At 36.9% G+C, this 27,097-nt stretch overlaps 1 protein-coding gene across 6 annotated transcripts in view; it reads right to left on the bottom strand.

Moving 5' to 3' along the window:
• depdc5 (DEP domain containing 5, GATOR1 subcomplex subunit) overlaps positions 1 to 27,097 on the bottom strand; it is a 62,445-nt gene that overhangs the window by 32,403 nt on the left and 2,945 nt on the right. For all 6 annotated transcript variants that reach the window (XM_036595162.1, XM_036595163.1, XM_036595165.1 and 3 more), the window contains exons 4-25: positions 26,888 to 26,934; positions 25,689 to 25,774; positions 24,883 to 24,966; positions 24,297 to 24,346; positions 24,137 to 24,206; positions 21,611 to 21,689; positions 21,231 to 21,292; positions 20,993 to 21,062; positions 20,153 to 20,225; positions 19,944 to 20,047; positions 19,053 to 19,127; positions 18,327 to 18,461; positions 15,179 to 15,240; positions 12,575 to 12,645; positions 10,704 to 10,773; positions 8,994 to 9,030; positions 8,762 to 8,882; positions 8,098 to 8,327; positions 4,916 to 5,116; positions 3,760 to 3,895; positions 1,878 to 1,972; positions 1,057 to 1,110 (exon numbers count right to left, since the gene is read on the bottom strand). In XM_036595162.1, the coding sequence (XP_036451055.1) occupies positions 1,057 to 1,110; positions 1,878 to 1,972; positions 3,760 to 3,895; positions 4,916 to 5,116; positions 8,098 to 8,327; positions 8,762 to 8,882; positions 8,994 to 9,030; positions 10,704 to 10,773; positions 12,575 to 12,645; positions 15,179 to 15,240; positions 18,327 to 18,461; positions 19,053 to 19,127; positions 19,944 to 20,047; positions 20,153 to 20,225; positions 20,993 to 21,062; positions 21,231 to 21,292; positions 21,611 to 21,689; positions 24,137 to 24,206; positions 24,297 to 24,346; positions 24,883 to 24,966; positions 25,689 to 25,774; positions 26,888 to 26,934 (2,012 nt within the window). The remainder of the gene's footprint in view (positions 1 to 1,056; positions 1,111 to 1,877; positions 1,973 to 3,759; positions 3,896 to 4,915; positions 5,117 to 8,097; positions 8,328 to 8,761; positions 8,883 to 8,993; positions 9,031 to 10,703; positions 10,774 to 12,574; positions 12,646 to 15,178; positions 15,241 to 18,326; positions 18,462 to 19,052; positions 19,128 to 19,943; positions 20,048 to 20,152; positions 20,226 to 20,992; positions 21,063 to 21,230; positions 21,293 to 21,610; positions 21,690 to 24,136; positions 24,207 to 24,296; positions 24,347 to 24,882; positions 24,967 to 25,688; positions 25,775 to 26,887; positions 26,935 to 27,097) is intronic.

Below are 27,097 nucleotides of genomic sequence, written 5' to 3'. Positions count from 1 at the left end.
ACTGCGAATAACTAACTTACTTTATTTCAGTATTTCAGGTAAACACGTTTCTTTTATATATATATATATATATTTATTTACATACACGCAACCCAATTTAAAAAACAATTGCGACACTGTGCGACTAAGAAAATGAAATTCAATGATGTGCAAATCATTTAAACCCTGTATTTCGTTGAAAACAAATCAAATGTTGAAACTGAGAAATTGTATTGTTTTTTTGAAAAAAGTGCCCATTTTGAATTTGAGGCTAACAGCAAGTTCCAAAAAAGTTGGGGCGGGTGCATGTTTACCACTGTGTTTCATCACCTCTTCTTTTAACAGCACTCTGTAAGCGTTCGTTAACCGGTTTTCAGTGGTTTTTCCACTACAGAATAATATCCGTTTTATTCCACTACAGAATCATATCCGTTTTATTCCACTACAGAATCATGTCTGTTTTAATGCAGTGCCATCTGAAGGCCCAAAGATCTTGGCCAGCAAATACTGTTTTTTGGCCTTGTCTCTTGCATACAGAGATTTCTCCAGATTCTCTGAATCTTTTAATGATATTATGTACTGGAGATGATTAAAAGCAAAAGTTCTTTGCTATTTTATGTTGAAAAACGTTATTCTTAAATTGTTGCACTATTTGATCGTGCAGTCTTTCACAGAGTGGTCAACCCCTCCTCATCTTAACTTCTGAAAGACTCTCTGGGATGCTTTTTTTACCCAATCATGTTGCCAATTAACCACCAGGTGTTTTTTAAGCATTACACAACTTTACCAGCCTTTTGTTGCCCCATCCCAACTTTTTTTGGAACGTGCTGCTGGCATGTTTCAACATTTGATTTGTTTTCTTTGAAGCATTTTGAATAAAATATAGGGTTTAAATGATTTGCACATCATTGCATTTTGTTTTGTTTTATTTACATTTTCCACAGCACCTTAACTTTTTGAAAATGGGGCTGTGTGTTTATATATATATATATATATATATATATATGCATACACACATACATACAGACATACATACATACATACATATATACATGTATACATCAAAATGGCACTCACTTGGGTCTGGGCTGCTGGAGTACTCTTCAAAAGAGCCGCGGTTAACTGGTGTACCTGCAAAGATATTCATTAAGATATTGTCATATCCTCACAATTTCCAGCTCAAAGGTATCTCTTATTTTAAACCAAGGATGCACAGAGATAATGAAATCAAAGCTGTATCGGCAGACAAAAATATCGGCATGGGAAAGATGTTTACATTTGACTGATATTTCAAATAAGTTTTTGATGACATATTTATTGTACTCTGGAACTGTAGCACATTTAAGTGATGCTACTGTATTAAAATGTCTGCATTTTACTTCATTACTACATCATAAATTCACTATTCATCATTACTTCATCTGTAACGCTCAAAAAATAAAGTTTATAAATGTTTGTGTTACTAATCCACATAGATTTAGATTTAAACATATCATAGAAACTCCCTGACACAGGTGTTCTGTACCTGTGTGATTAATGTACCTGTGTGATGCAGGTGCACTGCATCTGTGTGATTAAATTACCTGTGTGATGCAGATGTAGTGTACTGGTGTAATTAGTGTACCTTTGTAATGCAAGTGTAGTCTACATGTGTTTTTAATGTATCTGTATGATTGATGTACCTGAGTGGTGCAGTTGTACTACACCTGTATGAATAATGTACCTGTGTGATTAATGTACCTGTGTAATGAAGATGTCCTGTACATGTGTGATTAATGGACCTGTGTGAAGCAGGTCTGGTGTATCTGTGTGATTAACTTATCTGTGTAATTAATGTATTTGGGTGATTAAATGAAGCTGTGCGGTTAGTGTACCTGCATGGAGAAAGTGTACTGTACCTGTGCTATTGCTGCTGGCTGGACTACCAGAACAATCATCATTCCCTCCAGTGATGTACAGCCCATTCTCTCCAGTCTGACGAGAGACTGATCTCCTTCAACACATATTCACACAGAATTAATTGTTCATTTCTTAAACTCTTAAAGCACAAACTACTATGTTCTGGATTCAACATCCCATTGACCAATGTGTTACAGTACTGTGCTAAAGTCAGAGACCACCCTTCATTTATTTAATTTCCAGTCAAAAAAGCAATTATGTCCATAATATCTTTTTGTCAGGAGATTTGTCTGAGGTTAACAGAAACACTTGCACATGGAAGGACAACATCAACTGCAAATAAGTAAAAATATTAACAAATGAGACTCCTAACAACCCTGCAAGACCTGGTAATAAAACTGCCCCATCAGATAAACAGCACTTAAAGCTTTCATCTTTGAGAGAGAGGAGAAAATTAAGCTGCTTCAGACCAGAAAACATCCATAGGTGTTTCTGTCCATCCATCCCCTGTGAGAAGACAACTCAGTGCTAATGGTCTGAAAGGATGTATAGCTGTCTAGAAGCTCTTACTGAGAAAAGGAGACACATCAAACAATGAAGATGCTGGTGTTCTCAGAACAATGGACTGACCACCTGAGCCTAGTTCACACACTAAACCCTGCATTAAAAAGCTCTTCAGTGGGCACCCTTGAGGATGCTTAATCCTTCTGCTAATGTACACGGTCCAATTTCAGCAGCTGTTACTGCAGTTAAGCTTGGCTTGTTTTTCCCCTTCCTTCCCTGCAACAAGTGACAGTCCAGTGTGGGGACTTCCAATAAGCTGCTAAACTATATGTCCACTAAGTTCCACTGCTCCACGGCCCAATGCTGAGAGGCTTTATACACCTCTAGCTGATGCCTGGAATTGGGCATTGAGGCTCATGTTTGGCTGCTCCAGAGTGTCCTATTCTATCAGCAATGTTTTTCTACGGAGATTCTAAATGTGTCAGCAAAGGATGACCTTGAAATAGCTGAATTCACTCATTAGAAGGGCTGTATGGACACTTTCAGAGATTTCCTAACATAAAAGGAGAAGGCAACCCTCCTCCACTGTCTGACACTAGGGAAAAGCATAACACCTGGCTTGGTCAATCAAATCAGGCCTTGTAAGTTCTGAACCAGTCACATCACACCTTGACATCAGTGAAGCTCTTCCAAGTGTTCGGATAGTTCTCTTCAGCAACGGCAAAACAGGTCACGTTAGTTACCATTAGAACTTCACAAAAAATTGTCCCAAAAAACCATTACTTATTGCTGCTATTACAATACACTGAAATACTAATGGTTACAAAATATAGTCGTTTAGTTCTGCTTTTACTTGCGCCGCAATGGAGTGTTTGTAGTGCTGCTGTAGCTAAACGTATTAGCATTTGACATTTTTCTGGGTTACTACTTCTGATCATTTTTGCTACAACTTGTTATGTAACAAGAACATGTCTTTTATCATTTTATCATTGAATTAACAGGAAAAAAGCACAGTTAGGATGTTTGCTGGCTCATCAGTTATTTAATGCTTCAGCTAATTTTTTTTATATAAAACAATAAAATTGCTATCCGCAATTCAGCATAAGTGGATTTGACATGAACAAGGCCACTCTGGCTAACAAAGCTAAATCTCTGAGGTTCATACATTGTTTAGATTGTCGCTGAAGTTATGAAGACATAGCTCTTTAAAAATGGACATGCAATAGATCAGGTACTTCCTCCATTTACTCTCATTCACTCACTCAGAGCCTCTGGTTTCCCTGCTCGCACCACATTACACTTTGTGCACCAAGGATTGCCGTCTCCTCCTGAAGGAGGCTCTCTGATACTACTGGATATGTAGCATGTGTGTCTAACCTTCCAGTGGCCTCGTGATAGGCCAGTTCCAGTAGCTCGGCGGAGGTGTGGGCGGGGTCTCTCTGCTCGCTGCCTTGCAGTTCGGCCATGTTCTGCCGTGTCTGATGGTGGATCTGAATCGCCTCACCAGAGGGACCTGACACACCAAAACTGAGTTAGGATGCACAAATTTTAGGACCCTACACAACCATTTATTGACAGATTTAAGCGTGTTTATTTCTCTGTAACAGACAGCTTTAGCTTTAATAGGGCTGCATGACATAGACATAAAATGTGATGTTTGATAAAGCCATTGGATATCACAATGATGTGAGAAGTGATAAATTTTTGTTCATTTTTGGGGCTCTGACCAGACTTTTTTGTGTTTTGTTAAAAGACATCTAAATTTCTATGTATATAGAAGTATACAGCCATATATAGACGCTCCCCATGACGATGCAGGTTTTATACACAATCATAGCCATTAACGCTTCATACATTTTACCATACATTCTATGGATTTGACACTTAACACAGAATGAGAATAGTCATTTTTTTAAGCAATTTTTACAGGATGGTAGTTCAGTAGTTCTCAGAGCAGGGATGCATAATGCCACTGTGTGTAAGGTAACTTGATCTTTCTACGTTCTGTCTATCTATGTGTTAATTGTGGAAATTCATATCACAAAAATAAAAATATGCTTTTTCACACAGCCCTAACCCTAAATGTGTTTGCCTTTGTTTCTTCTTCATGACTACTGTGCAGGCTGAAGACTGAAATACACTTCTACTGTTACACTACTGTGAACAAGTGCAGGCGATGTTCTTAAAGCATCTGCCAACATGTTTGAGCATAATGTGAACATGAACACTAGTGGACAGAGTCCAAAGACAAATTCAAAGAAAACAAAGAGATGACCAAGAATAAATGCTCACATCACTGTTTTTTGTAATATACTGAAGGTAGATGTAAATGTTTGTAACATCGCACTTTATGTGTTAGCCGATCCTCAAACTGCTCCATTTGATTTTGAGCTAGTTCTGGTTCAGATTGAGTATTGCTTGGGTCTCATACTGCCCTCAGCATTACCAGACAGCCAATCAGCGTTCACTTGACGCACAGCTCTGTGGATGTGTCGTTGAGATTTTGGAGCTTGTTGTGGCCTCTGCAACTCACCCACGGGGAAAGTGTGCATCCAGCGTCTGCGGTTGGAGGTGAGCTTCATGGGCATGCGCGACGGAGCAAAGGGGTTAATGAGGGCTCTCTGAGGCGTGTATCCCCCGGGCCGGACATGCAGGGTGGACTCAGCACTGCCCACAGTAAACCGGCCTGGAGCGCTGGAGTCCCTCTGAGACCCCACCATCCTCTCCAACAACTCTAATGCAGACAAGACACATCACAGAAATTAGCCAACAGCACTGAAAGCACATTTACACTGCAGGGCAAAAGTCTAAAGACATCCAGGGTAGGGTTTGTTGTTTTGGGTTGTTGAGGGGGCTGCAGCACACCCAGATTTTAGGATTGTTAGGATTGGAACTGCGACTGTTTCAAAATAATTCAAAATAATTTGAGTGCTAGTATCTAGCCACCATTTATGTGTGCTTGTTTTATGGCGGACATTGTTTTTATATGTTTTCTATATCTGCAGTATGGAATGAGAGTGGTAGGCTCTTTCTCAAAATAAAGCAAAGATATTTGCCAAGGGAATAACACAACTAACAAAAAAATATTAAACGAGTAAAAATGTTCTAGAAATAGATTCAATAATCTTGTGGTATTCTCATAACAATCTCATTATGAGAAATATTAGACATTGACTAGATTTATGATTCTTTTACTTCCAGCTTTATGTTCAAGTGTCTTGTTATGAAAAGCAGGTTTTCTAAACCATTATAACTATTTTGTCCAAACTATTGTTAAAAGCTCATACTGAAACTCTTTTCGGTCAAAGGTGTTCTAAACATCTGAAAGGTTTGGACTTTGGCTTTATTCCCAATATTTTTTCCCACAGATAGATGAGCCATGGTATACAGACAATCCCTTACTGCTAAACATTTAAATGAATATTTCAGGAAAACAACATGCTTTTATTTTGACCACAACGTGAACACAGCTCAAGTTGGAGTGGGAGAGTGAGACAGAGTGAAGAAGACAGCAGAATAAGCAGCAGTTGCGAAATAGTTAGCTACACACTTAAAATGTATGGTTCTTCAAGGGTTCTCAGATAATACATCTACAATAAATTCTCCATCAATCTGAAGAACCTCTTCACCATGCAAAGACCCCTTTAATCATGCAAAGGGTTTTTTGAGTGTTCATGGTTCCATATACAACCATTTTCTTTAATTAAAAAGTCCTGAAGAAGTGTGTACCTGATACATGTAACTAGCAAAGTTGTTCTGGCTGCATTTGCTTTCTCTTAATTTTAAAGAATTGCTAGCTGTAGTTGCATGAGTGATTCATCTAATATTTACTTAATAGATTCATATTGAGAAATATTTTAACACAAAGCCACGTGAGGAAGAGAACAGACTTGTAGCTCAGTTACCTTAATGTGTGCAAATTCACAGAGTAGTGCTTTGCAGTCATTGAGTTAGACACACCTCGCTGAAATGTCACCAGAACAAACACTTCAGTCCACTGTTATTTTCCTGTCAGAGCGTATGAAAATGGCTAGTAGAGCTGTAGTGTGACATAGCAGAACAAAAACGCTCAGAAACTGATCTAAATCATTATCTTCTGCAGTACTAACGAAGATGCCAGGTTAAAACTGAGGCAGGCAGCAGGTCAGACCATCCATTTAAATACACTCAACATGCACTTTATTAGGAACACCTGTACACCTACTCATTCAAGCTATTATCTAATCAGCCAATTGTGTGGCAGCAGAACAGTGCATACAATCATGCAGATACAGGCCAGCAGCTTCAGATAATGTCCACATCTACCATCAGAATGGGGGAAAAAATGGGATCTCAGTGTGCATTGCATGATTATCGTTTATAACTATTGATCTCCTGGGATTTTCACACAAAACAGTGTGAAACAGTGTGAACAAGAGTTTACTCAGAATGGTGCAATAAAGAAAAAGCATCCAGTTCTGTGGACGGATACACCATCATTTTCATTAGAGAGATCAGCAGAGAACGGCCAGACTGGTTCGAGCTGACAGAAAGGCTACGTTAACTGAGATAACTACTCTGTATTGTGGTAAACAGAAAAGCATCTCATAACGTACAACACATTGAACCTTGAGGAGCATGGACTACAATAGCAGAAGACCACGTCGGGTTCCACTTCTGCTAGCTGAGAACAGAAAGCTGAGGCTGCAGTGGGCACAGGCTCAGCAAACCTGAACAGTTAAAGAGTGAAAAAACGTAGCCTGGTCTGATGAATCTCGATTTCTGCTGAGCCACACTGATGGTAAGGTCAGAATTTGGTGCCAACAGCAGGAATACACGGACCCAACCTGCGTTGTGTCAACAGTCCAGGCTGGTGGAGGTGGTGTAATGGTGTGGGGAATGTTTTCTTGGCACACTCTGGGTCCATTAATACCAAATCAATCATCACTTGAATACCTATTTGAGTATTGTTGCTAATCTTGTGCATCCCTTCATGGCCACAATTTATCATCTTCTAATGGCTAATTCCAGCATGATAACGCATCATGTCACAAAGCAAAAGTCATCTCAAACTGGTTTCATGAACGTTATAATGAATTTGGTCTTCAGTGGCCTCCCCAGTCACCGGATCTAATCTAATAGAACAAGTCTGAGATGTGGAAGAACAGAAGATTTGCAGCACGAAAGTGCACCTAAAAATCTGTAGGAATTGCATGATGCAATCATGTCAACATGGACCAGAATCTCAAAGGCAAGTTTCCAACATCTTGTGGAATCCATGCCAAGAAGAATTGAGGCTGTTTTGAGATCAAGGAGTGGCCCTAACCAGTATTAGTATAGTGTTCCTAATAAAGTAATTGGTGAGTTTATGTATATAGACAAGCCTGTAAATATAAAAAGTCTTGCTGTGATTCATATGTGTATGTATTTTTAATAACCAAGTGCAATCATTATCATTCATTTTATTAATTATTTATGCATTAGAGTCGGTGTCTCTCCTCGCCTCAGCACCAAAGTAGACTTCAAATCTGTGGGGAAACACTAGCAGTCTGTACATTACTGGTTTTCTTCACATCAGTGTTGGAATACAAAACAAGGCATTAACACTCATTGTTTTATCAGTGGAATTTTTCCTGATGTTGCTAAATTTGTGGGACCTTCATATCAGTTGATACTGGTTATCAAAACATCAATTCAGCCCTAGTTTACACTCGGTAGGTCGATGTGGAGACATACCTCTGGTGCAGCTGGTGTATCCAAGCGAGCTGCTGACCTCGTACTGGCCGTGCACCTGCCGCGGGATCAGCAGGATGTTGGAGATGTGTCCCAGGCTGTCATCAGATGCCAGACTGCGCTGCTCATCGGGGCCCCCTGCTAGACGCACAGGAGGAGAACAGCCCCCCACGCCAATGCTCAACTCTGCCGGACCCCAACTCTTCCTACTGGCCTCTCTGTCCCTGCTTGACCTGAAACAGCACAGTGCAAAACAACACTCACAAAATCTAAACTGTATATAGATGTAATTTAAAAACATACAGAAATTTGGTTGGTTTTTAAAGAATCAGAGCATTTTCTTTTATTATGTTAAATTTTTTTTATTTTAATTTACACTTTTTTAATTCATTATTTTTGTATTCTGTTTATTCTACATTGATTTTAACTTGATGGATCTTTACTAAATACAGTGTCTTTACATTGTGTCTCATTTTTTCCTTTTACTCTTCCTGTAATTACACAGCAAACTTAGTTTTAAGGTGCGGTATAATAATATTATTATTATTATTATTGCACCCACAAAAAGATTCAGCTGATGTTACTAACTAAAGCTTTCACTTTCAGTCTGTTTCAGGCTGTATATAGTCTGTATTGATAAAATGATTGCATGATTTTGTATGCTAACCTAAAGTTTGTGCTCCTCTGGGCTCTAGAAGGTCCTGGAAGTCTGAAGACCTGAGCATCGTGGGCATCATAGTCCACCTGGATGGGCAGACTGTTTTCTGAGTCCTTCGGAGCCCCAAGAGCTTTAAAAAATTTTTAAAAAAGCAAACAAATACAAGTTAAACTACTGAAAAACCCATCTAAAGCATTACAAAAACAAAACAGACATAAACCATGTTCATAGAATAACTTACAGTGATCTTTGCTGCTCTTGGATTTCTCAGCATGAAGCTTGGAATATATGACAAGATAGGTAACAGCATTATTTCAAAATAAAAAAACAACAAACATCAATGTTTATCAACACACTTTCCAGTGAGTGTTAACCCTCGTATAGTGTTGGGATCTGTGGGACCCATTCTCAATGTTTATCAAAATAAAAAATGAAGCGATTTATTAGTATTTCAACCTCAGATTCCTTGGCCTTTGATCATTTTCTGTGAAGAACATATAAAATAACACATTTTCAATGACTTCACACTGTACATCCCCTACACATTTATATTACACATGTGGTGTTGTGGTGAACCCACAGGGAATAAAAGTGTGGAGGTGCTGTGTCCCTTCACTCTGTTCTCCTCCTACATGGCCTGCCGTTAGTGTGTGTGTGTCTGTGTGTGAATGTGTTTGTATATGTGTGCATGTGTGTGAGGGTGGAAAACATGGACAGGCTGCTGACTGGCTACAGCTGCAAAAGGAGAACCCTACGCTGGCCACTTGTGATATTTTAAACATCTGGTACTTTTACATAAATTCTTATGGTTATTAATTAAAACAATAATGGTCCACCAGACCACTGAGCAACAAAAACATGAACACCACACAAGGGTTAAATGATTTTGACAAAAAAAATAATCAAAGCTGAATTCCTATTCCATATGAGCTGAAATTAAAGTAGTTTTTATTAAATTAACAATAATAAATGAATTTAATACACATAATGTCATTGAAACACAAGAGATGTTCACTTCATACACCATAACATACAAAAACACGATATTATAACTCTTTAATTATATCTCTACATCATCGCTGATGGACCAAAACCTTGTAACTCTAGAATAATATATTTAATATATTTTAATGTAAGTTAATGTACAAAGATTTTGTTGAGTCATTGAGTCAGCGATGATATGTTTAACATCTAAAACTAAATTGCAAAGCATTGGCCAATTAATATGTTCAGCACATCCTGCCAATAAGGTTTTTTTTTCAATTTGTTCCCATTATTCCCCATGTTACTCTTTACTCCTGTATGGATTTAATTAATTTATCAGCGGGACTATGTAATCAAATTTTACACGTTTTCTCAGTGAGAAAATGTCGCATCAGTCAGTTTTTAGTGGGTTGTATTTTTTGTATTTTCTGAAAAACAGGATTTTTACAACACACGCAGTCATATGACCATAAAAAACTAAAAGTTGCTGATATTGTGAATACAAAATAACATTTTATACCTGTAGCTACTAGGGATGCACAGGAACTTTGGCAAAAATGGATTAAAGCGTCAGTTTTTGGCCAAAAGACAAAAAAGGCTGAAGGTTTTGGTTAAAAAAAATAATAAAAACAAAGCAAAACCCAAAATATTCAATGAAGGGCCAAAATCTAACACTTAACAAAATCAATGAAAATGGATTAAAGTGCCACTTTCAGTTTTTGGCCAAAAGAAAAAACAAACAAAAAAAAAACAACAACAACAAACCAAACCAAACAAGAAATGGTGACTAAAACGCTGTTTGTTTACTTTACTCTGCTGGTCAGCACAGATGTATTCAAACAGATGTGCTTATTACCCCAGGATGCCACATATATGTAATCCCATACAAGCATACAAGCATGTACTACTGTAGGACTCCACCAATCACTCAACAGCACTAAGTGAATAATTATAAGTGACAACTCACCTTCCGGCCAGCAAGTTTGATCCTAGGAGTGAAACAGCTGCATGAGCCCTGACTCTTCGACGTGTAGAAGCTGTGAAGTTCAACTCAGTTTTAGTTCTGCGGGGTTCTACAGAGCACAAAGCTCAGATCCATATAAGGAATACAGTGAAGCAAACAAAATTAAAAAGTAAAAACAGCATAGACATGGTTGGTTTCTGGACTTTGCTTATTTAGTTTTGCACTGAAGCTACGAGGCTAATGTAGCTAACGAGCAATGGAAGCTCATACCCCACCAATTAACATGGTGCTAACAGCATACCTTAATCATCAAAGTGTCAAGTTCTTAAAATGGCATTCCAGTCTAAAATTACAGCTTAATATGTTATTTATTGTGCTATGCAGTATAGTGTCGCATCAGTATGATATACCTTATCTGTTACAATTTGACGGAATTCTGCATTTTAGATTGTTTATGTTTTTGTTAATCAATGTTCTATCACTACAGTACCCAGCATGCATTACACAAATACATCATACAACCTTTGGAAATCCCTGTGGTGTCAACCCATCTTTACTGACAGCCTAAAAACAACCAAGTTGTGTTTGGACACGACAGAGAATTTTTTTTTAACTTTTATAGTAGAAAAAATAATCCAAACTGAAGTATCTAGATAGACAGGTTACTTTGCTAACATCAGCTTTTAGATTGTCCTCCTCATTTTAGTCATTTCTGCTGGGTCGCGTAATTCAGTCATATAAACAGTTATATGGCTGCAATAAGATATTCAACAACCTAACAGTAAAGAAAATCAAATCAGCCACCAAAGATCAACCCAAAAGCAGTTCTTTAAATGGTACCTTCAAGTCCTCCTTGGAAATTCCTACTTACGACTTTGGAGCTCCGAAGTACAACTTGATTTGTGTTTAAGTGGTTTTGGTTGGAAACAAGATGGACGTTATGGAAATAATCCTTTCTTGTTTATTTTTGTTTTCCTATCATTTAAGAGAGACTCTTTATTTAGCATTACTGTGACAAAGTAATAAGTAGAGGATGCTTATGATCTAAGTAAAGTTTTAATGCTGTAACGTTACGCAGTAAGAAGCATAACACATGCCTATTTTTATATTTTCGTTTGTGGATGATTTTAGTCTGCTCATGTGCGGCTGCTGAAAAACTAAAATACAACCAGTTTACAACACAACTATCAGCGTCCATCCTTGCTTTTTTGTTTGACATGCCCAAAGCTTAGAAACTCAAGAGCTCACAGAGTTTCCCACTAGTAAATACAACATTGTGGTGGCATTCACGTGTGTGTTCACTTCAGAAATACGATATTCCTTAAAACCTTCAAGTTACATCACCAGAAGAGTTTTTCTAGGCTTTAAACTGCAAGATTTCACTCTAGAGATTACTGCAGCACTGTTGTAGAAGGCAAGCATGCATGGTTCATTTTTTCCATTGTGGCTGGAGTCCCCTTAAGTAATCTCTCATAGACTTGCTTGTGTGGTTTCTGGTACTGTACGACATACTGTTATCTATAAACACAGACAAAAGCTAAAAGCCTGTACTTTTGTTCGCTTAACTATAACCTACAGTTTATTTAGTCTCACAGCTTCGGCGCAAAACTAAAAAAAAACTTCAGACACCACATGCCTCGGCTGATTGACTACATTTAGGTTAGGGGGAAATTATGTACGTTCTATTTTTTTTGCTGAACTATCATTTTAAAAGGAATCATGACATGGCGTGATTTGGGCAGTAGGTAGAAATGGATAACTGAAGCAGGTATAATGAGCAGTGCTTATCTCACTCTCCATCTGCACTGCTCCCGTAAGTCACTGTCTACCAATAAACAAATATTTACCTTCCTGCATTCCCTCTGCAGCCTCACCTGTGATTGATCCAGTGGGGCAGATTATAGTCATCCAGTCTGGAGTCGCCGGGTACAGTTCGGTTGTGTAACTGAAAAGATGGAGAATATAAATGTCATCAAACTTCAACAAATAAACGGTGCTCACTTAGCAACATTACTTCTGATTGTCATTATCACACTGATGTGCTCAGATGTAAACACTTAAAAACAGGTGACTGCCATTTGACTGTATAACGTGATTACTTCTCAGAACAGAGGATCAATAACTCTGCCCAGACACATTTTATTTAACGCTCAGATTCAAGCACTTTTTGCTTCGATGCTATAAAGGAACAGTGGGGCCAAAAAAATTTAATTTACACATTTTACCCTAAATGTACTTTTATATACTTGAAGCCTGAATTTTGTCTGTGCTTATATAAATCATATGGAAAAATTCAAACATCCCTGGGCAGATGACATGTGTTGCTGCTGATGTATAAAAATAAGAAATCAAAAATATTTTTTTTGTTGCAAATTTTGGTGTACAATTTTTTTGTTTGCTTAGTTTAACATATTTTCATAAATAACAACACACAAAATATAAAATGTGCTATAACTTTTTAATGCACAGCAGTTAGCAGCTAAGTTTGCTCTTAGTTTCTGAAGTTTGAATCAACAAAGGCAAACTCATTGTGAAGTTTCAGCTTTTTGTTCACATTCTTGGTCTTTATAACTTGTCTATCGGTTCTCTTAGTTAGATCATGTTACAACAAGCTGTTGTATATGAGTCGTATTTATGGACGTAGTGGCTTTTTTATCTGACAATAAATACACTGTTACCTTAAAGCCTGAATGTTGTCTGTGCTTATACAATCACATGAAAAATTCTGAACATCCATGTTTTGTTGATGCATGCACTTAGCACCGTGCTAATCAGCGGGGTATAAACTTCTATTATTTATTAGCTACATGAACCTTGTAGCTCCAGTGAAGAACTACTCTGCAAAAAACAGTATCTTGTCAAGTGAAATTATCTTAATTCTAGTTGAGCCATTTAATATTTCTTATTTTACGATGGTTGTGCACTTATTATAAGATTATTAAGCTTATTTCTAGACATTTTTTACGTTTCAAGTAATTTTATCAAGAAAAATTATCTCACTATATTGGCAGATAATTTGGCTGGTTTCAAGCTCATTTCCTAAAACAAGCAAAATTATCTGCCAATAGCGAGATAAATTTACTTCATAAAATCACTTAAAACAAGTAAAAAATGCTGGAAAATAAGTTAAAGTAATCTTAAAATAAGCTTACAACAATCTCAACAGGAGAAATATTAGATTTATTGACTAGATTTAAGATAATTTTACTCGACAAGATACCATTTTTGCAGTGTAAAGAAGCAAACTTCAGACATCTTGCCTGACGGACTACATTTGGGGTGAGGGGGAAAACTGGGGACAGTTGATTTTTTAAAAGCATGAAGAAAACACAAGAGTATTCAATTAACTGACATTCTCCTTTTGGAGAACCTTCGGACTGCTAAACATGAGTGAGTGAGTGAGCCACTTGCCAAAGTCGTCAAAGTTAATGAGTTAATAATGCATTAATGCTGGAAACTATTAACGGAACTCATTTTTGTTAACAGCTTTAAAACATTTTCCTGGTTGAACCCTTTGAACCACCTGTAGTAGAGCAGACTGAGGCCCAGCTGCAGCACACTGTATGTTGCTCTGATAGAATATGTGACTGTAGCTCTCTCATTCAAATACAACTTTTAAATGCCTTTTAGAAAGCAATACCTTCAGCACCTTCAGCAGATTACACTGGACAGTACTCGTGGAAGAACTATGGATAAATCAATGAGCAGCAAACTAACAAAAGCAAAAGCTTGGTGGAGCTCCAGTTCCGCTCAAGAGCCTCCACTGTCACCAAAATCCACAAGCTGTATGAACAAGAGTGAGAGGCTACAATCACGGTGGAGCTGAACTACTGACTGTATATATTGGGGGTGTCCACTTTTGTCTGCAAAGTGCCGGTGTGGGTGCAGGTTTTCGTTCCAAACAAGCAGAGCATGCCTGTTTCCACTTGTTTAAACAGTCAGTCTCAGTCTTCAAACAACTTATCAAGTGTGCTCCTGTTTTGTTGCAACAAATACCTGCAACCATTCCAGCCCATTGCGGATAAGATTGGATACATTTGATCTATATGATATAAACACTGATTGGTTAGAGCATGCAGCCACTGTCACTTATTGCTGAAAATTGTGTTACGTCTGTGGAAAGCACATGATTTTCATGTTCAGGTTCTCTGTTCACACCACAACAATAATGTTACTGAACTACTGAAGGTTATAAATATGATGAATTTGAAGAAGCCATAACTAAATTCACTAAACTAAATGCTTCTCAGAAAATTAGTGAATAATCGTGATTAATTATCCAAAATAATTACACTGATTGTATTTTAATTGCTGTAACCAGTTGACAGCCCTAAAAATGTTTTTTTTGTTTTGTTTTGATCACATTGCAAAATTCTTTTCCAAAACTTTCATCACATTATTGGGATATCAGAATCTGAAGGGTTCTCACAGACTGTGCAGAATGCTGCATGTGTGATGAATGTCATTTGGCTACAAACCTTAAACAGAGGAACAGCATGGAGGGGCTGCTCGCCCATACACACCAGATCTACACCAATACCTGTCAATCAAAAACACACCATTCAGCAACACACAGACCACCAAGAGAGACACTGACCATCACAATGGGGTCCAAAAGTGTGAAACCACTAGTGAAAATGTTCGTGATTTTGCCTTTTGTAAATAAATACAAAGTTTTTCATTACAATTTATGCTATAAGCATAACAGTTTGAGATTAAAAGTACAATCTTTGAAGTATTTACATGCATTTCAGAATTTCTTAGTATTTAGTATGTCTCACATATTTAGTATTTAACAATAATTTATATGATCTAATATCATGATCATTTAAATAAGCACTGATATTATGCAAATAATACAATCATTCAAATCGATGGTTAGTAAAAAATACATACAACACAATAGATTTAACTTAATCAGTTTGTACACATATTACAAACAGAACATCACTAAGTAACTACATTTATACATACTTTGAACACCACTTGACAATATTGTAACACAGATTTCCAATTTGGCAAAGAATGAAACAAAAACTCTGTTACATTAGAGTAGGACAGACAATAGAAATTAAATGGATGAGCTTGTCCGGAACAAGGGTGCCAGTTTGGTATTATTCTGGTTTCCAACCAAATGAATGCGGAAAATTACTGGATGCTGAAACTGTTACTGACCGTCCCTGTCATTACAAATTATTATGTAATATTAGCTAATACAGATGATAAATATATAGTAAATATATTACCATTGTAGGAAATGTGAGCCACAGAATAAAGCTCTGCAACACTCTCATGTACTTTATAACTGAACTTGGATCATGTGATATTGTTTATTGCAATAATTCTTCAGATAATGATTGCTTAACTAAATTCACGTTAGCATTCAAGCACAGCCTGCACTCAGGTTGTCATGGAGTCTACAAGTTTATGCCAAAGCCTCTGATGAGCAGATTATATCCACCTGAGAGCATCTGATCTTTTAGGACCTAAAAAGGAATTCCATCAATTTTTCAAATTTTCTACATAATTACATGGTTAAGATACTTTGTTCTAGAGAAACTCCCAGTAAGTTGCATGAAAAGGTTATGCATATGCTGCCTGATGTCTGAGACACTGTTTTACAATATTTAGACAAGTTCTTGCCTAAAATGTATTTTAGACCTATTCATGATGGAGGGGTATATGTAAATCTGAGCCTCTAAAATGAACCATTGCACACCAAACCACCCTGAATGACCTCAACCACTGAATTATGCAGAAATACAGAAAAATTTGTGGAATTCCCCTTTAATAGTGAGTTTGTCCCCCTTTGCTGCCTCTTCTGAGAAGGTTTTACACTAGATGTTGGAATACTGCTGTGATTGATTGCATTCAGCCACGAAAGCATTCTCCTTTAAATTTATATTTTATGTTTATTCCCAGGTTTAATTTTTTTAGAATTCCAGATTTTTAATGCAATCTCAGACTTTTGGACCTCACTGTATATAATAACACCTGCAGACGTCACAATATTGCTCTGAGGGGGAGTAAACAGGAAGATGAGCTGCGGCTAAACGGCTCTAAGAGTGTTTACAGAGAAACTGAATGGCCATTTAATGATCAGTTTCATACAGAGCATGGTCTGAGAAAGGTTCTGATTGATCACAGGAAATGAGCTGGGCTGTAAACCTCTGACCTTATGATTCAATATAATTACTGTAGGAAAAGATTCACTGATGAAATCTCATGTTCTCCAAGACTCGATTAGATTATTTTGCTACGATTCAGAATTCGAATTAAAGCTGCAGTATGTATGTTTTGGGGATTTGGGGACCTCTTTGGTGGAAACGTGTAAATGCACACAACATGCAGAAGAACACTGTGTACAGTGCATTATGCTTTGGCTCCTTTAGCTGAGTGGATAAATCTGATGATTAAAAGAGAATACAAAGAGACCTCAATTAAAACTTGGTGAAGGTCGCATTTTCTGAGGATGTGAGTGAATTATCTACTATTGTCATCATATCTTCATCAGTATGATGTTGATGTTGAGTTTGAGACCTAAACAGTGAGCCGGACCTTCTTTTTGAGTCTGTGTGTGTGAAGTTAATACATAAAGACATGTGATGTGGTGCGAAAAACTCCTGACCCGACGCCTCTGACTTTTAAATGATCATTTCAGACTTCACAAGGCAACTCACCGCAGCACCATATTTTAGAATGTTTTTATTCTCTTGACTCAGTGATAATATTCTTACAATTCTAACAAAAACATTACAAAGTATACAGACCTGCCAACTTTGAGAAAATACACATGCACACACACACCTCCCGGCAACTTTCTAGTTAACGTTATTTCAGAGGCATTTGCCCTCGCTTTTTTCATTCTGCCGTGATCTGCTGCTCTCATCACGATTACAGTTTTGACTGCTATAATAATTATAAATACAGTACTGTGAAAAGTTATGTTTAACAATCTGTGACACAGACAATATAGTTCAATGTTACTTTGCCAACTTAAATGCCTGGTGAACAAGCAAGCTAGCTCGCAAATCACATAACGTTACGCTAATGTTATTAACGCTGAATGTTTTCCTTGGTTGGCAGGTCTATTTACCTTTGCAAAGGAGTTAAAAGCACCATCCTCCCTTGTGGAGCAGCCAGAGTGAGGAGGGAGGAATGGGAGGGATAAAAAACATTGTGTTGCTATCCGTTTGCAGTCTCTTGAAATGACTGACATTATGCATTTGTCATGATTGGTCGAACTCGTCTTCTTTTATTTTCAGAATGCTAGACGCTGCTCTTGCTGTTAGATTTGAGTACTGCACATGCACAACTTGGACTCACAGGCGTCACCAGCTTTTTTGTATAGAATGACAAATCATATCAGCGTACCTTGATGTCAAAATGTGTACCTGCTACACAAAATGCATAAAGATCAGCAGGTCTGTATTATAGTAACTACAGACAACAGAAGCTTTTTATATTTTTATATTTAAAAATAGAAATTCAATATGGCCACAAAAAAGTATAACAAAAAATGTTATTATACTTGATTATAACTGATTTCAAAATCGATGCAGTTGAACTGTCACCTTCAGATCAATGCATTTTTACACTTGTAAAATGACTTTGCTCTAAACTCACCATTGTCGATCATGCGCTGTTTAGTAAGGATCATTAGAAGACGGTCAACCTCGAACACGCCCACTCCTGGCGTGATGACCACAGACATCTGACCGGTGCGATCAAAGTTACGGTTGATGTAATGTTTGTCAAAGACTGCAACACAAAGGAGGCCGAGATTACATGCAATACCCCAGAACATCTGCACAGAAGATAAATATGCAGTCATGTGCAAAAGTTTAGCCACGCCTGGTCAAATTAAAAGTGTAAAAAAAAAGTGTAAATAAGTGAACACATCCTCTACAGAGAACAATCATCTGCATATTTAATGCACAATTTTTGTTTATTTGCTGAATTTAATATTTGGGAGAGAAAAAAATAAAACACAAAATGTGGCCAGTGCAAAAGTTATGGCACATTTTATATTTTGTTTTTTTTCCCCAATGTGTTGAACTCAGCAAAGAAATGGAAATTCTGCATTTAAATTTCCTGTAGAGAACGTGCTAACTTATCAAAATTTGACCAGTGTAGCTGTCATAAGAAAACAGTAATACGAGAAGAAAAAAATGTCTTAACATGTGTTAATGGAAGTAAAAAAAAAAATTTGAAAGCTTTATGTGACAAAATGTCTACTGGCCCATTCATCATAAAATATTCAAATAAAAAATAAATAAAGTTAAAAAGTTTTCTTATATTCATTTAAATTTATTAATTTAAATTTCATGAAAAACTCCAGATTACACAAACCATTAAATGACAAGTTTATCGCTTCTAGATAATTCCCCTGAGCGGAGGTGGAATTCTGACCACAGGGAAAGCCGTCTGTGAAACAGAAGAAAAAAAGGTCAGTGTCAGCCAGCAGGGATGGACAACTGCAACAGTGCTTATATGAAGCAAAATCCTTTAGATTTGAACTGTCGCTGAATGTGAACGACTACATTTACCTTTACCTTTAACTTAACGTAAAACGTAATTGATCATGGTTAGTGTTCGAGGGCTGCTTCTTCTGCTTTACACTTTAAGAAGGGCTGTGATGGTTATTAGCCTACACCAGGGGTGCACAACTCCAGTTCTGGAGGGCTGGCTTTGGTGATTTCACAGCTCAAACATACCTGATTCAACTCATCTGTTAACTTCCTGGTTCAGTGGGTGTGTTCGAATAGGGGAACTACCAAAGTGCACTGGGCGCTGGCCCTCCAAGACTGGGGCTGTTCACCCCTGGTGTAGGCTATTTTTCCTTCATGGAAATGTACGTAGATTTAATCGAAAGATTTGTTCCCTCATTCAAATGACTTGTTCAGACCAACCAAGGGATGACCAGGCAGTTAAGGTTGCTGATTTGTGAGAAGTAGGTGTAAAGAGAAGTGAATAGCCTAAAGATGATTCTTACAAAAACAGCAACAAAATAATAATAATAATAATGATAATATAGTAATAACAATAATAATTATTATGTTATCTTAATACCAAGTGGGAGATTACTGAAGTACACAAACTGATTTAATGAAGTTTTAAAATAGTCTGCTCCATCACGTGACTTCAGTATTGTGTTAATGTGGTTATCGTCACAGCCCTAGCTACATGTCTAACATAGTTAACAAGTAACTGAATGACCTGTGCAGGTGTGTGAGTGTGTACCTGCTCCTTTGAGGCGCACAAGCACAGGGTACTGGATGAAGAGTTTTTTAATGGTGATCAGCAGAGACGTCCACTCATCCCTCCTTTCATTCTGAGCCACCACTCTAAAACACAGCACAGGTCAGCGATACCACAAGTCAAACAACAACAGCAGTACTGCAACACATGGAAAATCAGGAAAGGTAAATGAGGAATGTATCTCCTCAGACCTGTAGAAATCCTCAAAGAAGCGTCCATCATGATCCTGCCTGATCACGCCTCTCTGACTCTCAGGAAACTCATCTAAAGGAAGAAGTTGAAAATGACTTGGGATGAACTCACATTTCGACCACTGAGAAAAACAGTTCAGTTTTCATCCCTTACAAGAAAAAATCAGAAGTAAAAACACAAATTTAATAGGTCTACAATGAAATCTAACAATTTTAATGACAAATAGTGATTAACAGGGTCATTTGTTTCGCTCTCATGTGGCAGTCAGCACAGATGCATTCAAACAGTTTGAACAGCAGCAGACAAACAGTGAAAATATTTTCCATATAGAACTGTTTCACAGATCCGATGAGGGACATTAGACAAGATCTATAATCACTGTTCATTCTAAATATCAAGAGGATACAACACCTAAAAACTTCTCCACTATAGGTTTAATAGCACCTGAAAACACAACATCCTACTCGATACATAGAATACAGCATACCAGCAGAAGCAGAAAGGAAAGTCCCTGCTAGTATGCTAATGCTAACTGTACAGTTTATAAAATGATGAAAGAAATTCCTAAATGACAACCAAACACGACACACAACTAAAAAATCTACATACCGTGATTATTTTAGTGAGTTTATTTTATGTAAACTGTTCTTATTTGTTTGTAACTGTTTGTAACTGTTCAATTTTGGACTCAATTGGATTTTCAGTTTCTGAAATTTCAGTTTTGGCCAAGAATATTCATTACAGTGCATCACTAAAAAATACAAAATGAAATGCAAAGGAAAAAAGGAAAAAGTTCGGTAAAATATTTAGATAAATCAATTTTTGGGCAGAAAACTGACCAAGTGACTTAGCAGCATAGAAAGTGCGTGAGAACAGCACCACTGTGACCTCATGGCTACAATTCTTCTCCTAAAACAAGACAAAAACATTGTTTTCTCACTTTCAGTCAGTCAGAGTATAATCATTATTCCTATATTGAATACATATGTAAAAAACATCATTAATATTGCTACTGTCAGATCTTAATACACAACTCTGATGCCACACATGCTTTCTCGAATTAACAAAAATACTCACCTTCCACTTCGTAAACAGGTCTGACAGAAAACCATTGACAGCCTTTTCAAAATAAAGATCACCTTTTAAAACACAAAAAAAACTGAATTAACTGACAGATTTACTGCAACAAGAGATGGTCAATTACACCGGCCCCACATTTCTACTAATAGTAACACATTATGTATATAATACATAATACATTTTTAAAAGAGGTGACAACATGCTTTGCTTTTAGCTTTTTGACAGAGTTGTAGTGTGGTGTGGTGTGCTTTTCAGTGTTTAAGCCTTTTATCACCTCTGCACTAATGGTACACAGCAAACCTATAGAAATCCTCACTCAGAAGCCAACATAGCCTCAGAAGCCTGACAGATTGAGAAGAGAGTGTGTGTAGAGTTACCGTAGATATCAAAGTCCCACATCTCACAGCTCATTTGGATAAATATGTACACCATAGCCGAGGTGGAGCGGAACACCACCTACAGGACAGACACAAAAACAAACACATCATCATCAGATCCCAACATCATGAACACAATAACATGCTACGACAAATAAAAATACAGTACAATATATATGTAATATACAATACACTATGCAATGAAAGATGTCTCAATTTGTTAAAAAAAAATCTGTACATTTTAATGGATCAATATCGGCTACATCGCATGATCAAAAATTTAAATCCTCAAACTTTTTCCCTTATTAAACAGGGATTTCCACTGAATTTTCAAGATTTCTACATAATTCAATCACTGAAATGCCAAAAAAGTCATTCAGAGTGGTTTGGTGTGAAATGGTTGATTGTAGAGACTCTGGTTGATTGTAGAGATTTCTTTACAGTGGTGGTGATAGGAACTACAACACAAATTTAGCCATTTTATTTACTATCCAAAACCACCAGTGAACCTAAACGTGTCTTCTGAGTTTTATATGGAATGTTGATGATGGTAAATTATTGGTAAATCTGAAGAAAATTTGTTTTGATGATGGACTTTTTCACCTTAAAACACCTTACATGTACCCCTCCGCCAAGAATAGATTTAAAGTACATTTTAGGCAACAAAAAAAAACAACTCACAACGTCCAGCATGTAGCCCTCCACCATGAATAGATTTAGGAAATATATATGTTTAAGAACAAAACCTTCTTAAAACTATCATAAAACAATGTCTCAGGAACTGTGCAACATATTTGTTACCATTTCATGTAATAACTTTCTGTGAGGGAGCTTTTAGAGGTGGATGTTTGGTTCCTGTCACCTCCACTGTGAGCAATTCTGACTCAGTAAGTTTCTCTAGAACAGAGCATTTCACACAAAAATTTGCATTTTTTTCAGACGTTTGCAAAGCAGCCCAATTCACACACGCTACCTTATGCTACGGCTCGAACACGCTGACCTTTCATACATACAGCGTTTGGGCTGAAAAGCGGAGCAGCAAGAAAGATATACAGACATTCCCTTTTCCAGATGGAAAAATAGTCAAATCAGTCACTCTGCTCAATAAAAATATAATTTATAAATGTACACAGTATATTTATTATGTTCAACAGCATTTTGACTTGTGATTAGGCAAAGGTTTCAAGCCTGGTAGACCAACTGGAAAATCTGCAGTACAAATTGTTTCACTAGTACTTCATCGTGAATGAAATTAAATTTTAAAAAAAGCAATTTTAAGTTTGTATGCATTTTTCTGTAAATTTTACACAGACCTTCATGGCTTATGTCAGTGTATTTAGCTGCATGACGCATGCAGCATATGGAAACAAATCGACACCTGGTCTATTTTCTAAATATCGCGCTGCTTCAGTGTGGCGTCTGGGACTGACTATTTAAGGTGTGCCAAAATAAAAAGCATGATTTTCCGTGCCGTTCACACGACACAGACGCAGTTTGTGTGAATCAGGCCTTAATGTGCACAATGTAGAGCTATTTTATAATGCAAAACAAAAACAGCCAGCTGTACTGCACTGAAAGCATTCTAGTTGCAGTTAAGCCAGCTACCTTTTCTCAAAACATGGTTAAACTAACAGTAATAGTTCATCTTCATCCTTCCGATCAAACTGATTGATCAGAGGCCTTGTGATAATTTTTGAACGTTTGATTTTCGAACTAAAATCATGAACTTGAGTCCTGTGATGTGAGATGGTCAGCAGCGTAATATATATATTTAAAAAAACACTTTCATACACAGAAAAAAAGAACATCCATTTCAAACGATGCAACCATCACTCCCCACATACTTCTATGCATCCTTTACATTGGCATGGATGTTAAGCCATACATGCATAAGAGGACAGTTCAGAGAAAGTTTCGGACAACAACGAACATGGTGATGGTGGAGGAGGTCGTAGTAACTTCAACTACAAAAGAGAAGAAAGAGGCACCAGTGTAGACTGTGGTGTCTGTGACATGTGGATGGAGAATTCCTTTCACATACAATATATTACCAATAAGAGAAAATGACATTGTGTCTCCTGTGAACTACTGCCTACACTGCGCCCCCACTGCTTCCGGTGGTACTGTTCCGTTTTGTCTATATCTATAACCTTTCAGAGAATGTGCACAAATACAGATGAAATGAACACAGAGTATGGACAGAAGGCTTTGTCCATAACAATGAGCATAAACGGGCCTTAATAGTAGTTAAATGCACATTCTCAGGCACAAGAAAAAATGGTAAATCACGTTCTACGCATAAAAATGCATCAATGTGAGGTTTACACACAAAACTGTGGGTATGGTGTCACAAATATGATTCTGAACACTAAATTACTTGGATGCTGGATATGACCTACATAGTATGAGACTGGACTATCACGAACATAAACCCACTGTGCACAAGTAAACTGAACAACAGGCCCATCTGATTAAACAGTCATATAATTCAGGAAGTTTAAGGAAAAAATGCTAAGAGATTCTCACCCGCGTGTCCTCACTGATGTAGCCACAAGTCACCTTCTCACCCTTCACCCACAGCTCACTCGCCTGAGCCCTGAGGAGCGGACAGAGAAGACAACGGAGAGACTGAGCGGGAGATACATACACTAACCCAGATGGTCCATGATGAAAGAGAATATGTTACCTGATTCCAGCAAACTCCACTTTCTGAGTCACATAGGCACACGTGCTCACCTGGAGAGGGAAAACATAAAATAACAGAAAATAAAAAAAAAGCCAATCAAAGGTAAGATACAAATTTAAGTCAAAAAACATTTAGTAAGTTCCTCTTTGATAGTTTTACAAGTGATTCTTAATAATGAATACATTTAACATTGATTAATTAAAATAAATTGTATTTATTTTGCCCTGCGATGGACTGGTGACCTGTCCACCCAATGACTGCTAGGATAGGTGCCAGCAACCCGAGCAACCCAGAAGGATAAGCAGCATAGATAATGTGTGTGTGTTTGTGTGTGTGTGTGTGTGTGTGTGTGTATGTAATTATTTATTAATTTACTGAAGACAAAAAACAAACTAAAAAGGCTGCTTTGACTTTGCAAGTCATTCAAATAGTCAAACTGCAAGCAGTAATTAAGCTCTGATATATCAATAAAATCATGTAATAGCAATAAAATGTATTGACCATGAATGAATAAGTGAATATTCTAACTTTTCCCTATTACAATGACAGTTATCCAGCCTGCACTCAGATACTTGAAGTGACCAACCAGACTCTTCTTCAGCCTCCACATGTCCCCTCGGCCGATGTACTGGTCTTTGAAGGTCAGTTCTACTAGATCCAGAGTTACATCCTGATAAACAGACACAGGGATTATTCACTACTAAAATAAAGCCTTTATCCCAATTCAGTAAAAAACTGAAGCCGCTGCTCCCTTCCGCTACTGAGTTTCAGCCAGCAAAGTCATAAGAGTGAATTAAACTATGGCTAATAGAGCTTTAAAAATGGGTTATGATTCATCAATCCAAACCTGCTGACCCATGCAGTGCACAGGTTTTGGAATATTAGAATTAGGGCTGTTGAATCATTTTTATTTTTGAATATTACATCTAATATTATCTTGAATATTCTAATACTCTATAAGAACGAGAAAGCCTGGAGATGTTTCATTCTAACAACTAAAAGAATGTTTTTTTATCTTTATCATGGCTATCATGACTTGCCTTTATTACTATCTGTTTTTATTACTGAATACCATAATACAATTATTATTATTATTATTATTATTATTATTATATTACATAAATTCCATTATTTTGCTTTAAAAAATCTTTATACTACAAGGTAAGAAAAAAACATTCCTAATATAAAACACTTAGTTTAAGTTTAAAATGTTAAATGGTGGATCCTGCACAATCTGGCAACTCTGGTCAGTTTGCTAGCTCTATTTGAACTGTAGTAAGTGGTTACAGAGAGCACAAAAAAAGACAAATAAGAACACTAATTTAAACTAGTGATAAGCTAGCATTTTTATGTTTGTTTAAAAAATCTGAAGCAAATGTAGGCTTAGAGCACCTTTGGGTCCACAATGTTTATGATGACATCCTGATAGGCTCTGAGTTTGAAGGCCTGAGCGACAGTCTGGTCCACACTGATTGTCTCTAAAAGGACATAAAACACATTTTATAAACAGACGGTTCTGCTTGTAAAATCTGCCACGTTCAAAGCCTCTGAAAAATACTCACAATTATCACCACATCAGAACTCTGTACTAATGCAGCAACAGTCTTTCACTGTTTTGCGGCTTGGCAACTATAGTCTACTGTTAACAAACTACATTACTTGGTGGAAGGATAAATATGTAATATTTGTGTATTTTATCATGAGTCATGGCAATCGGACAATACATATCATTATCGTGATAAATTGTCACAATACAATACAATACTCTTTTCTGAACATTTTGTGTATACTGTCAGTAAACTGACTGACTGCTGTTTCATTAAACACAGAGCAAAATAAGACCTGTTTAACCGCATTTACTGCAACATAGCATTCCAAATATTAAATAAAAATCACTGTATTCACAGTTTTTAACAGTTTTTTTTTCTAAAATGTAGCACTACTGGTTCTTTTTTCTCAGTTCCAATAAATCAGATGTCTGAAAAAGTTTCACACAATTATTGATTGCAATTATTTTTCACAGTCATTTGCAAAAATTTGGATGCCCCAGTCAAATGTTATGCTTTGTTGATTTTCTAAGTGAAAGTAAATGAACACATTCTCTACAAAGTCACACTTCTGCACACTTTAATGTACAATTACTGTTTATTTGCTGAACTTCGTTAAAACAGCATAAAATATAAAATGTGCCATAATTTGTTTTGTATTATTCAGCAAATAAACGGTAATTGTGTATTAAAATATGCAAAAGTGTGTTCTCTGTGGAGGACGTGTGAACTTAATTTTAGTTAGAAAATCAACAAAATATGTCATTTGGAATTACACGGTTTTTTAAATATCTGTATAATTAAATGGTTCAGATGTAAACAAAGTCATTCCGATTGGTTTAATGTGAAATGCTCCGTTCTAGAGAAACTAGTTTTCTTTACTCAGGGGCCATGTGATATCTACAGCACAAACACAACCAATATAGTTAGGATGAAAAAATGCTGAAATGACTTACTGCTTTAGATTTCGATCAGAAAAAAACTGACACCAGGCTTAAATTTTTTTTAGATCACATTCTTAGCGAATCCAAGAAGATAGCGTACCTTTCTGAAGATCCTCTTTCAGACTTTTCACTTGCAGCAGGAGAGGACTGGTCAGAAAATACAGTGCAGAAATCAGATTTACCGTCTATTCATCTCTGTGTTCAATTTAAAAAATTTGCTAAAGAATAAGTATTGATAATAAAGATACATTACAAAGCAAAACATAGTTCAACGGAAATAACTGCACCTTCCTGTGTAATCCTAAAACAG

This window comes from Colossoma macropomum, unplaced genomic scaffold, assembly GCF_904425465.1.
Source record: "Colossoma macropomum unplaced genomic scaffold, Colossoma_macropomum, whole genome shotgun sequence".
Taxonomy (NCBI): domain Eukaryota; kingdom Metazoa; phylum Chordata; class Actinopteri; order Characiformes; family Serrasalmidae; genus Colossoma; species Colossoma macropomum.
Note: the sequence above shows the minus strand (reverse complement) of the source record. Positions and strands in the feature narration are given on the sequence as shown.